At 38.6% G+C, this 14,137-nt stretch overlaps 1 protein-coding gene across 2 annotated transcripts in view; it reads left to right on the top strand.

Annotated features, from left to right (window-relative positions):
• The first annotated feature begins 6,139 nt into the window (after positions 1-6,139).
• Positions 6,140-14,137, top strand: part of CHD1 (chromodomain helicase DNA binding protein 1) — a 37,385-nt gene continuing 29,387 nt past the window's right edge. Inside the window, exons 1-6 of one of the 2 annotated variants that reach the window (XM_062630052.1) lie at positions 6,140-6,629; positions 7,575-7,679; positions 8,962-9,029; positions 10,054-10,231; positions 10,493-10,776; positions 12,376-12,601. In XM_062630052.1, the coding sequence (XP_062486036.1) occupies positions 6,436-6,629; positions 7,575-7,679; positions 8,962-9,029; positions 10,054-10,231; positions 10,493-10,776; positions 12,376-12,601 (1,055 nt within the window). In that variant the 5' untranslated portion in view covers positions 6,140-6,435. The remainder of the gene's footprint in view (positions 6,630-7,574; positions 7,680-8,961; positions 9,030-10,053; positions 10,232-10,492; positions 10,777-12,375; positions 12,602-14,137) is intronic. The other variant, XM_062630051.1, reaches the window with a different exon arrangement.

Raw genomic sequence — 14,137 nt, 5'->3', positions numbered from 1 at the left:
CCGGTTCGGCTGCCGCCGGCTCCGGTGGCCGCTCCCCCTCGGCTCCCCGCAGCCTCACGAAGATGGAGAGTAGGGTGAGGGCCAGGACGGTGAAGAGCAGCCGGACGGCCAGGTACAAGTCCACGGCCACGTCCGTCCCGCCCTGCTGCTGGAGCCCTCCCGTATTACAAGCCATTGCCATAAAGCACAGTGAGACAAGAACCTTAGCCCAAGCCCCACACTTGATAAACACTAACACAGCAAATACCGGCTCTACGTAAGTTACAACATTCTGAAGCTGTGAGATCAAGCAAAACAACTCTGAGAGCCAATAAATCGTCATTGTGATGAGTGACTATTAATCTGGTCAGATCTGTCGTTATCTCAACCCTTCATGCCCCACGTTGGGCACCAAAAAGAACTGTCGTGGTTTAAACCCAGTCAGGTAATTCGTTCGCTCACTTCCCCCCCTTTCTTGCCCTCCCCCTGCTCTCGGAGGGACGGAGAGGAGAATCGAAAAGAATGCAACTCCCACAGGTTGAGATAAGAACAGTTTAGTAACTAAGGTATAACACAAATCACTACTGCTACCACCAATAATAACAATGATAAAGGAAATAACAAGGGAAGAGAATACATCATCTCACCACCAGCCGACCGATAACTCGCCCCCCCCAGCCCGACCAAGCACCGACCGATACCTCCTCCAACCCCGCAGTCTCTCAGCCCTTCCGGCTAACTCCCAGTTACCTCCTGGGCATAACGTGCTGTGGTATGGAATACCTCTTTGGTCAGTTTGGGTCAGGTGTCCTGTCTCTGCTTCCTCCTGGCTTCCCCTCCTCCCTGGCAGAGCATGAGGCTCACAAAGTCCTTGGCCAAACCAAAACATCCTTGTTATCAGCTCTGTTCCCGAGCTGAAAGTCAAAACACTGCACTACACCAGCTACCAAGAAGGGGAAAAATGACTGCTACTGCTGAACCCAGGACAACTGGGCACTGGTGAGGGTGCATCTCAAATCCTGTGTTCAGTTCTGGGCACCTCACTACAAGAAAGACATTGAGGTGCTGGAGCAGGTCCAGAGAAAGGCAACACAGCTGGTGAAGGGCAATGGAGCACAAGTGTGATGAGGAACAGCTGAGGTAACTGGGGGTTTTAGTCTGGAGAAGAGAAGGCCTTGGGAGATCTTACTGCTCTCTACAGCTGTCTGAAAGGAGGATGGAGGTCTCTTCTCCCAAGCAGTAAGTGATAGGACGAGAAGTGATGGCCTCAAGCTGCACCAGGGGAAGTTTAGACTGGAGATTAGGAAAAATTTCTTCACTGAAATGATAGACAGGCATTGGAACAGGCTGCCCAGGGCACCTGCGAGTCACCATCCTGGAAGTCACCATCCCTGGAAGCATTCAAAAACCATGTAGAGACCCTTAGTGACATGGTTTAGTGGTGGACTTGGCAGTGCTGGGGGAATGGTTGGACTTGATGATCTTAAAGGTCTTTTCCAACCTAGTTGATTCTATGATTCCAGATTGTCATTGTTTCTTACTTTGCAGTGTGGTTTACAAAGAGCTTGTATAGGAGTAGAAGTATCAGCTCTGTCGCTTTATTTTTAGCTTATGGTAATAATATTACAGTTAGCTTCAGCTGGCAGAGGAGGGAGCTATTTCTCCTTCATGAACACCTTGGAGCAAATACTGCAACTAGGAGACTGCCTCCTTAGGTAATGGTAAAGGCTGTAGCTAAATCCTGGCAATCCTCACAGTTAAAAGAAGTAGGGATTGTGTTTCTCACCAGGGAGGCTGGCTTTCATAGATACATTTCTCAGTTTAAGTAGTGAGGCAGAGTAACTGAGTCCTGCTCATGTGATAATACAAAGCAATGACTCATTGTTATATTCTGTCTAAGCACTACATGTGAAACAAAAATAAATCCAAGTACAGATAATGACCTAGTGATATTACATCTGCAGAGGCAAAGTGCTAGGAAAGGTTGGTCTCTGGGTTGAATTGATATGGTGTAGCAAATGGCTAGTATCAATGCTGGATAGAAGTTGAAACTGAAAACTACTGCTAGTTTTTCAGTAAGACTTCATTTTCCTTACCCTGTTGTTTCATTATGGTCTCTGCTTAAGAGACATTGCTTAAAAATGCCACAGAAACATCTTACTTTTCCATTTGCTGTGAGAAGAAAAGGTAGTTCTTTTTTCTTCCCTTTACATAACTCTTCCTTGTTTGTCCCAGGCAAGTCTTTCCATATTTTGTTGACTTTCTTGATTTCTAGGAAAAGTTAGATAGGTCTGTGTTTTTACTTTATTGCTCCTGCTTTCTTACAAGTATTATTAAAAAAAAAAACAAAACAAAACAAATAAGGTGCTCCTTTATATCAGAATTTCTCTGGTAGTCTGGTAAATTTGTAGTCTAGTCTGATGCTGGTCTAAAACTGTTTCCCATAAGAGATGAATAAAACCAAGAAAAAACCCAGTTGGTCATCAAGTCTCTCTTTCTGTCTGCCTTGTAGATACTTACCTTTGGAGATAATTAAGAAATAACTCTTAGGCTGAAAATTTCCATTCAAATTCTGTTTGAATATGAAACTAGTCCTGTTAGGCAGTAGAGGTTTGGATTGTTTTTTTTGGGGGAAAGGCTTTGGGGGTTGGTTCTGTGTTGGGCTTTTTTGGTGTTTTTTTTGGTGTTTGTTATTTTTTTTGGTAGTGTTGAAACAGAAAAGTTTTCTTTGAACTGCTGGCATTCCCAGATAGTTTGTCTGGGGAGTGAGTTCTCCTCCTGCCCCCACGTTAAGAAAACATTTCTGTGAGAGCAGGGGCAGTGGCTTTGATAGAGGGAATGGCTGAACTAAGTTCCTTGTTCTTCATCCTTCTCATGATGACACCTGTGTTCCTGTGTTAGCATGAAATCACTTGGAATTTTCTAGTAGTAAGTTTTTCTTTAAAAAAAAAAAATTAAAATACCAGTATCGTAGTTTGAAATGATGATTTTTGTTACACATTGTGAAAGAAGAATTATCATTAGAAGTGCTAGACCGAACAAACTTTTTAAGTGCGGGAAAATCAAAGCACCTGAAGTTTTTGATATTTTCATCTTGGCATAAACTTGTTCTCTTTTGGATCTTTGACTGCAATGACTTAAGTGATAAACAGAAAAATAACTATTCTCTCTAATTTTGAAAGTATTTTTCATGCTGAAAACAGAGCATTTAACCTGTATCTTTTACTATATGGTGTGTTTTGGTTCCCCATCAGTTACTTTTGGTTTATATATTTTAAATTTCCCAGAGGAAAGTCCTTTATATGGAGCATTGTAGCTTTTGGGGATTTACAGGTATTGCATGTCACGGAATTGTGCTTGGTACAGTCTTAGCAGTCTGCAGTGTTTTCTTTATTGCATGTGTTTATGCAGAACTTACTCATGTATTACCCCACTTCCTACCTTCTTTGCAAACAAGAGCTTTAGATTTTGAGGTGATAGCACCGTCTTTGCGGAGGTTATGCCTCCAAGTCAACATCCTGCAGAAGCTGGGAAGCTCAGGCTGAAACATTGTATGGAAGGACACAGTGAAATAAATACAGGTTGGTAGTCCTTAGAGCCTATCAGTTGCTTGTCCTGTGGCCAGTTAGGAGAAAAGTTCTTCACAGTTCAGTGCAAGTGAAGATACATCTGTTAATCTTGCCTATTTTTTCTGTGCACTGTAGTTGCATTAAGACCTCTGGCAGTATGTGATGCATGTTTGCAGAAACACTAGTGTAGCTTCAAACATTTGTATTACTTTGGCTTATTAAAGTAACCTCTGCACAACATAGTCTTGTGTGCTTCAGCTGCTGTAGTGCTTTTTACTAGTTACTTTCAAACTCTTTTTAATCACTGCCATAGCATCCTAAGATTTGATTTTTATTTTAGCAAGTCATTCCCTAGTTTTAAAATTACTTGCTGCTACTCAGTTTGTATTTTCTCATTTCCTTGTGCTGACTTAACACCGTGGGATAAGAAATTTTATTAGGACATTATTGATATAATGTCCTTTAAATTTAGGTGTGGGGTTTGTTTTTCTTTTCTCTATGTACCAGTTAGTTATTACTCTACAGTAGTGATCCTGCATTGTCCTTCCTACATGGTAGCATTAGGGCAGCTCTAAATCAGTTGTGAACATTGTTATTTGTTCTTTCTTCTTGTTTCTTGTAATTTTGTTTTTTTTGATCTCCCCTTCTCCTTTACCTGCAGCTAGCTGGTCTCTTCATAAAGAAAAAGATTTCAAACCACTCAGATTCACAGTTGATGGGAAATTTTAACTGATGTGATTTTTGCTTATTTACATAAATAAACCAGAATTTCAACTCTCTACCCCCACTTTGGTCTCTCCACCATTCTCTCCTGTAGCTGGTTTACATGTTTATCATAATGTTGCCAGTTTTTTTGACCAACGTAGTTTATTTCAGTGTCAACTACTTTAGAAAATAGGTACTTTGTTTTGGTTGCCTCTGGCTCTGTGTGGGATTGAACCTATGAGTGGAACTATATTGATGCATATGAAATGTTTTACTGCTATATGGAAAACTAACTTAATTACCACTGTTATGGCTTAATGTTTTGCCTTTCTTTTAGATTTGGTAATCCACATTACTATTGTGCTGTTCGAGCAAGCCTTATCCTGCATGGAAGTATTTGATTCCCTTCCTCCAGAATTATGTAGGATCACAATTTTGGTGGCTCGTTGTCACTAGGACTTGTCTAGCTAGTATTTACTTGTGTCTCAAGGTTTCTCCATGTTGAATTTTCTTCAATTTCTCTTCATTTAGTGTGACTTCCACAGTCCCCCTGACATTCATGTACGGTACTTTGCTGTGCTGAAAAATGTGGTTGTTTCATAATGGTCTGATCTACCCATCATTAAAGATAACATACTATTTGTGTACAAGAACACTATTACAATTAAATTTTCTTCAGAAGATCATAATGGAGTGCTGTTAATTTCTTCTAAACAGCTTAAACTCCGGCCATATTCTGTAGCAGTTGCCATGCTTTATTTGGCAGGTGAGGTTAGTGTTAGAGCACCATGCCAGAAGTACACTTTTGATGACAGAAACAGGACGTTTGGGAGCAGCCTTGTGTCCCAGTTTTCCTCTCTGCAGGTGCAAAGAAACCCAGCAGTAGGGTGTATCTCTGTATCTCCTGCTTCAGAACCAGGAAGCTTCACCATGGTCTATTTCTCTTTCTTTCAAAGCTGACAGTTGCAGATGGCTGATTGAGGTGCAGTCTACAGAAGTTTGTGAATAGCTTCATCTATTTTCTTTACTTGCATAGTGTTGTTGGTGTTGGCAAAAGCAGAAAGAGGCGTGATTTTACATTGTTTTGTGGTTTTAAAATGGATTAAGTATATTCTAGGGCAGAGGATGATCAATCTGTCCTCCCTATACCCCTGAAATACCTCCAGCTGACTGTCAGCCAGGTGAATTGTACTCACTAGGTTTTAATACCAGCTTTTGGTTTTACCATTTTCAATTCTGCTTCATGTTTACTTTGTCTTGTGTTTGCAGTCCAGGTGTCAACCTGCAATTATTTTGCTCTGTGGTGGTGTGATTCCAGTGTTTTTTTCTCATGGTATCTTTGAAATGTGGTAGTATTAACCTCATGAGTAATTTTATTAAAGTTTTAATTTGGCTACTTGTTGTAGAACTCTACTACTTTAACTCTACTTGTTTCCCAAGTTTTTTGAATGGTCATATTTATCTTTAATTATTGTGCTTTCTTTATATGTTACATGAGGTGTAAAATGAATATATAGGTAGAATAATCTGGCAACTCAAGTATATGCCAAGGAATGTGCCTCAGCACAAGTCTTACTATTGGTGACAAATTCAGAGTTGTCTATATGGGGGATTTGGCTGCCATTAATTTAACAGGAAAACAGTCTGCATAGTTTTGTGGTTTTGGGTTTGGGTTTTTTTTTTTAGAGATAATGTGCTTCTAAATTTTATTTTTTTAAATGATCACTACTTATCTATAAAGATTGTAAACAATCTTATATTTTAATTGGACAGATCTTTGTGGAATAGACTTAACTGCCAAGAGGTGTGTAGGTATATATGGGGTTTGATGGAGCTAAGCAAGGATTTTGGAGAGGATGGGGATGGAAAGTAAGAAACATTTCCACTACTTTTATTTCCCATGCTTGACTCCTCCATATTAATTTGAATGTTCTTGCTTTATCTTGCCGTTTGTTAGGCTTCACAAAGAGTATGATTGCACTCTGAATTCTCATCTTTGTTTATTTTTAATTTTATTAATCTCAACTTATTAAATTGACTGCATCCATTTCTGTGCTACCCATTTGTCTGGTCTAACTTAACAGTTGATTTATATGTGAAGCAAAGGTGACTTTTTTTCTTTTAATCCTGTTGCCTTGGCAAATATGTAATACCCTTCTAACTTCTCATTGTAGCCGATCAGATGACGATTCCGGATCAGCATCAGGTTCTGGATCTGGTTCAAGCTCAAGCAGTAGTGATGGAAGCAGTAGCCAGTCAGGTAGTAGTGACTCTGACTCTGGTTCAGAGTCAGGCACTGAGTCAGAATCAGAGTCTGACACATCTAGAGAGAAGAAACAAATTCAAGCTAAACCACCAAAAGTTGACGGATCTGAGGTAAGCAAAACACATAAATGAACTCTTTTCAAGGGGAGGTGAGGTGACCCTTAAAAATCTGTCTTATTAGTTTCAAGGGCAGGTGTTATTTAAAAAAAAATTAAAAGAGATAACATAGTGTTTTTAAATAGATTTTAATTTGGTTGGATTACTGAATGCATGTGCTTAACTGTCTTAAACAGTTTCTTATGGATAAGTACTTGGGCTGACACTTTTAAAATTATTTCTGAGTATTTTGAGTTAAATGGTTACCTTAAATTTCATCACACAGAAGCACACAATAATTTACTGGAATTTATGGAACACAAAGGCACATGTGTTATTTCTGAAATTCTCTAATGCTTAGTTTCCTTGTATCAATAAATGATTTTTATAAAAATTCCAAGCTTACATACAGTTGGCTTTATCAATAAGTTAGCTAAATGCAGGAAAGAGTGGTGTTTAGAAATGTCTTAAATATGGTGGGCCAAAACTACTTGCATTCTTCTCTTACATGGACTTTATTGGCTGGTAGACCATATTTATGAAGGGTAATCATGTATTAGTTACCACAAGAACTGAAGACTATTAAGGGTTGTCTGTTAATATTTCTGTTCATGTACTTTAGAATTACTGTGTGAAAAAGAAACTTAACAGGTAAGTGACCTAAAAGGATTTATCTGGGTCAGTTTAAAAATCTACTTCATAGATGTTTTACTTTCTACAATTTCTTTAACTATTGTTAAACTGCACTGTTAAACTGCTGTAGAGGTTGTCCTGGCAATTACTATATAACTACCTGTTCTGCAGAAATCTTATTTAACCCAGTATTAGTGCATGGAGTGAAATTTTTTGATTGATAAAATTAAGATTGGTCTTAATAGCAATGCTACTCAAAGTAAAAATGTGGAAACCAGAGACTTTCAGAATGTTTTAACAGACTCTTGCATCTCCATTCCTGTGCAGTTTTGGAAGTCTAGTCCAAGTATACTTGCGGTGCAAAGGTCAGCAGTACTCAAGACGCAGCAGCAACAACAAAAGGCAGCCTCATCAGACAGTGGTTCAGAAGAGGTGAATAACATAATTTAGATTTTTAAAATATATTAAAAGTAATATCTCATTGTCCCATAAGTTAGAATAAAATTAAATAAAGCCAAGTTATATTCTCTTACCTGTGTAAAAGTCTGGGTTTAGCCTATAAAAGTAACATTCAAATAACTGATGATTTTATAAAGAAAAGTATAAATATCTCTAGTTACTTGTTTTCAAGTTAATTATGCCAAAATTATAGAAGCCTTAATTATGGAGTATTTTTAGATGTAAGTACTCTGTAATACATGGTGAAAATTTTCAAGCACGCAGACCCGCATTTTATTTTTGGCTTCTTGAGTTTTGTAAAGGCAGTTAAAAATGATAGAATTTTTTTTCAATTTAATTCTGCATAACGGTAAATGCTGCAGTTTATGGAATAAAAAAAAAAAAAAATGTTTTGACAAATTTTGTAATAAGTTACTACAAAAGAATTGTATTTTAAGAGTGACTCGCATATTCTAGGTATTTTAAAACCTAAATCATAGGCTAAAGAAACGTTGACTCTGCAGGACGAACATCTTTTAAGGACACTAGTGATTATGAAGTGGAATTTACTTATGAAGCAGTCTTTTTCTCCTGTATTACAAAAACTGTGCAATGTAGTCACACTAATTTGATTGGTTTTCTGTTTTTTTCTGGTTTAGCAGCTTATCATTAAAACTTAAACACAGAACTTAATCACCTATTGTTAAAACAGTAATTCAGTATTCTCTTTCAGAAAGATGTTTTTCAGGATATAACTTAATCTAAATTAAACTGAATCCCAGTGAGATTGGTTTTAGGAAAATCTGATTTTAAGAGGGTTCTTGTTTTTTCTTTGAGCACAGAGAAAGAATAAACATTCCTAGTTCTTAAACTGGTGTTTAAATGTGAAAGAATATGGAAGGTGAGAAAGCTGTCTGATAGAGAGAGGGTAGATTTTTATTAGGGTTTTGATAAGTTGGGGCAATTTAAACCATGATTTTTTTATGTATGACAATTACCTGACAATAATGATTATTTTTTAAAACAGGGTTTCTTTTTTGATTTCCCTAGAGCTGTGCTGGCACAATGTATTCATATATGGATAAATACAAAACCAGTAGCAGTCTTTATCTCATTCTGCATTAACAGCTACACTGTGGGGAATGACGAGGGTAAAACCTGAATAATAATGCCTCCAATGTGAAAATGGGACCTGATTTGTTGTTTAATGATGTTAGAAATACTTCATTCATTTTGTAATGACAAATTGGTGTGGTTACTTTTGCTTCACCTGCAGGACTCATCAAGTAGTGAGGATTCTGCAGATGACTCTTCCAGTGAAACCAAGAAGAGAAAACATAAAGAGTAAGATATTTTTATAAGTAATTTTTTCTTTTTTTGTCATAGTGCCATATGCTCGTAATTCATTCTTCATTTTTCCACAACTGAAATGCTTAAGTTCCCTTTCTAATTCTTCTTGATCTTGCATTTCCAATTTTGATAAATCTTTTGGAATATTTAAAATAAACTCTAAAAGGTACATCTGTATGGTACTTTTGAGTGAACAAGTGCAGTGTTCTTCAGAAACATTCATCAATGCTGTTATTTTAAAAATATTGTTGCAATTTGGTTTTGAGCTGAAGGCCCTCTCTAAAAATTCTTGTAGAAGTGTGAAACTGCTTAAATAGGTTGTCTCACAACAAATTTAAGTTAGAATCTTAGTTAATGGCAAATTCTTTTGGCCTGTTTTTTTTAGGTGGTTGGTTTTCTTATTTTTTCCTCGGACGTGTAGAAGTTATTGTAGTCCTGATAGTAATAAACTTCATTGACTAGCAAAGAATTTTAACTGAAAATAAGCTTCATTCTAAATGGTAGATCAAAAAGGATGTGAAAAGGATTATATATTGTTGTTGCAGCAGTGAGAGGCAGTGACCTGCATTTTTTTATGCATGATGTGTAGAAATTTAACTGCTCTATCATTCCTCTTTTCCCAGTTCATGAGTCCCCTCATTATTGAGGGTTGCCAGTGTATAGAAATGGTAGTACTGACAAAGATGTATCTTTCCAGTTAAACTTGTTAAAGTGTTTTGGTTTCTTAATATCATGTTAACTCATTTCTTCATGCTGAAATTTGTTTAGAGGTCCAGATTTTTTTTGTTTTGGATTTTAAATCTACCTCTTGGTAACAGAAAACTTAGTCCAACTCCCTTTGAAGCCATTGGGCATTTTTACTTATTTGTTATTCATTGATGACAGTTTATTCAGTGATGACAATTTTCTGTCTTATCAGCTGAAATAACCATTAAAAGATTTTTATTTCTGTGAAGAGTGTTGAAATTACAGCGGATACCCTATGAATGAATCCCTGATGTAAAAAAAAAAAAAAAAGTTACTTTTTTGTCTTTCAATATGTACAGTGAAGACTGGCAAATGTCAGGGTCAGGGTCAGTATCAGGAACTGGTTCCGATTCTGAATCAGAGGAAGATAGGGAGAAAAGCAGTTGTGAAGAGAGTGAATCTGACTATGAGCCAAAAAACAAGGTCAAAAGCCGGAAACCTCCAAGCAGGTAAGAAGTCATTCATTTGGATACTTTGGTACTATTTCTAATAAGCAGTTTAATTGTATATTGCTGCTCTATATTCAAATAAAGACATTAACGCTTGTTAAAAAAGTGTTTTTAAAAGCATTGTTAACATACTGCTTTCTAGGAAAATCCTTTTCTTGTCTGCTGTAACTGAAAGTGGAGTAACTTAGCATTCCTTAACTATGTATTCAGAGAGCAATACAGAAGATTTATAGTTGTCCCTGTTGTGTCATTATCTTCCAGAATTAAGCCAAAAAATGGGAAGAAGAGTGCAGGACCAAAAAAGAGGCAACTTGATTCATCAGAGGATGAGGAGGAGGAAGAGGAGGACGATGATGATGATGATTATGATAAGAGAGGATCTCGTCGCCAGGCAACAGTCAACATAAGTTACAAAGAAGCTGAAGAAGCCAAGACAGATTCTGATGATTTACTGGAAGTTTGTGGTGAAGATGTTCCACAAACTGAAGAAGATGAATTTGAAACTATAGAAAAATTCATGGATAGTCGCCTTGGACGAAAAGGAGGTATTTTTCTTACTTTTTGTTGTTGTTGTTGTTTGGGGATTTTTTTTGTTGTTTTATTTTTTTTTCGGAGGTGGTGGGGGGGATGCATTTGTTTGTCTGTTTGTTTGTTGGTGGTGTCCTTAAGATCCTGGAGTATGCTGTGGTACAACTTCAGCAGATGTTCTCAGCTGTAGGTCATCTGTGAAATTCACAAACAACTATAATTTTAAAGTTACTAAAAAATCATCTTGTTTTGTCTCATATTCATAAGGATGTTCCTTTTTAAAGTTCCTCTTAAGTGTTTCAAAGTAAAATGTAGAATTTTCTACCTAAGTAGAAAACAAAAATAAAGTGGGATATAGCATAAATGCATACCATACTGTTATGCTGCTGTTGTTACAGTTTAGTGATATTTGATAAATTATATACAGTGGAGTGGAGAAAGTCCAAGAGCTGATTAATAACCTGAATCTTGAAAGATGGTGTTGGCAAGGCTAAGCCACTGAGGTTATGTTTTCAGTTATTGCTGTACAAATTGTCTTAATACAGTGCAGTGTGTGGAATGCCTACAAAATGCATCTAAAATTTCAGAGGCACACTTACATATGAGCTCTTGAAAGTATTTTGTAAACATTGGTAAGCTTTCATATTTCTGGTAGTAATGGGTTGCAGTGTCTAGAAGCTCTGTGTAAGCGTTCTGAGTCTGCAAATTAGGATTCTAGTTATAAAACCAAATAAAAAGAAACCCAGCACCCAAACCCTGGGGCCCTTGCACTTCAGAATTGCCTTTCTCCATTAGTTATACTCTGTCTCTACAGTTTCTGACCTGTCTCAGAACTTGCACTCTTCTTCCTCTGTTTTCTTCTCCCATCCTGTCCTGAATTGTAGTGTATCCTGCTCCAGTGCATAATGTTATTGCTGTGGTCGGAGGCTTTGTAACTCAGCTTCTTATATTCTTCATGCCCTGATGATGTTGCTGCCTGTGCTGTCTTTTGTTGTTGCCACTCTCTGTGGCTTTATTTAGCCCTACAGCTTGCTGGGCTCATTTCCTTAGCTGTCTGTCCTCACAGAAATAAGCCTGTTCGCTGCTGCTAGTAATCTTCAGCTGTGTGATATAGCCTGTACTTAATTACAGATTTTCCCAGGTAAGATAACAAAGGCAGACAAAGTAGACAAGTTTAGAAAGAAACAAGTTTATAGTATCCCCTAGTAGTACGTTATTGGTGTCTCAAGACTGACCAAGTATGATGTCAGATATCTTTTGTATGCTCAGAGATGAGCCTAATACAACAGAAGATGACAAGCAGCATTAGTAGTGTTCCCTGGTGATCACTGTAAAGACTGAGAATGCAAAGAAAATTCTGAGGAATAAAGCAAAGATACTATAGGTTAAATGCAGAAGTTTTGATTGCTCTTTTGATTCTCTTTTGAGTACTTGTCCATGTGTTTACATATTTGCCTCATAATTGTTCAAATGAGACTAATGACATGAGAACTGTAGACACTAGTCAACTGTATACTCATCTGAAAGTATCACTAACTGCTTTCTACACTAGATTTCTTACTGGTTAAGTTATCACAATGCACACTTAATTAAGTCTTATGATGTTTCTTTCTTAGCCACAGGTGCTGCAACCACCATCTATGCAATTGAAGCAGATGGTGACCCAAATGCTGGATTTGAAAAGTCAAAAGAGCCAGGAGAAGTACAGTATCTTATTAAATGGAAAGGTTGGTCACACATCCATAACACTTGGGAAACTGAGGAAACACTGAAGCAACAAAATGTTAAAGGAATGAAGAAACTGGACAACTATAAAAAAAAGGATCAGGAAACAAAACGATGGTGAATATTTTTATATAGTCTTCCTCAATACTTCTGTACTCTCCATTAAAATACTCTGTGAAGTATCACAGTATCACAGTATGCTAGAGATTGGAAGGGACCTCGAAAGATCATCTAGTCCAATCCCCCTGCCGGAGCAGGAACACCTAGATAATGTTACACAGGAATGTGTCCTGGCGGGTTTTGAATGCTCCAGAGAAGGAGACTCCACAACCTCCCTGGGCAGCCTGTTCCAGTGTTCCATCACCCTCACTGAGAAGAAGTTTCTTCTCAAGTTTAAGTGGAACCTCTTGTGTTCCAGTTTGTATCCATTACCCCTTCTCCTATCATTGTTTGCCACTGAGTAGAGCCTGGCTCCATCCTCGTGCCACTCCCCCTTTATATATTTATAGACACTAATAAGGTCACCCCTCAGTCTCCTCTTCTCCAAACTATAGAGACCCAGCTCCCTCAGTCTTTCCTCATAAGGGAGATGCTCCACTCCCTTAATCATCTTTGTTGCCCTGCACTGGACTCTCTCCAGCAGGTCCCTGTCCTTCTGAGCTGAGGGGCCCAGAACTGGACACAATATTGCAGATGGGGTCTCACCAGGGCAGAGTAGAGGGGAAGGAGGACCTCTCTCGACCTACTAACCACCCCCCTTCTAATACACCCCAGGATGACATTGGCCTTGGCCACAAGGGCACAGTGTTGGCTCATGGGCATCCTGTCATCCACTAGGACCCCCCAGGTCCCTCTCCCCTACACTGCTCTCTAACAGGTCGTTTCCCAACCTATACTGGAACCTGGGGTTGTTCCTGCCCAGATGCAGGACTCTACACTTTCCCTTGTTATATTTCATCAAGTTATTCCCTGCCCAACTCTCCAGCCTGTCCAGGTCTCGCTGGATGGCAGCACAGCCTTCTGGCGTGTCAGCCACTCCTCCCAGCTTAGTGTCATCAGCAGACTTGCTGATAGTACACTCAATTCCCTCATCTAAATCGTTGATGAATATATTAAATAATACTGGTCCCAGTACTGACGCTTGAGGCACTCCACTAGTTACAGGCCTCCACCTAGACTCTGCCCCATAGACTACAACTCTCTGGCTTCTTTCCTTCAGCCAGTTCACAGTCCACCTCACTACCTGATCATCCAGACCACACTTCCTCAATTTAGCTGTGAGGATGCTGTGGGAGACTGTGTCAAATGCTTTGCTGAAGTCAAGGTAGACCACATCCACCGCTCTGCCATCATCCATCCACTGTGTTATTTCCTCATAAAAGGCTAAGAGATTGGTCAAGCATGATTTCCCCTTGGTTAAGCCATGTTGACTGCCCCTCATAACCCTCTTATCCTTGATATGCCTTAAGATGGCACCGAGGATAAGGTGTTCCATCACTTTCCCAGGGATGGAGGTGAGGCTGACCGGTCTATAGTTACCCGGGTCCTCCTTCTTGCCCTTTTTGAAGACTGGAGTGACATTTGCTTTCTTCCAGTCCTCGGGCACCTCTCGCGTTTCCCAAGACTTGGTAAAGATGATGGAGAGTGGTCTAG

Source organism: Pezoporus occidentalis, unplaced genomic scaffold (assembly GCF_034315485.1).
Source record: "Pezoporus occidentalis ecotype Australia unplaced genomic scaffold, CSIRO_AGI_Poc_V1 ctg346, whole genome shotgun sequence".
NCBI lineage: Eukaryota > Metazoa > Chordata > Aves > Psittaciformes > Psittacidae > Pezoporus > Pezoporus occidentalis.
This window is presented reverse-complemented; position numbering and strand designations above follow the sequence as displayed.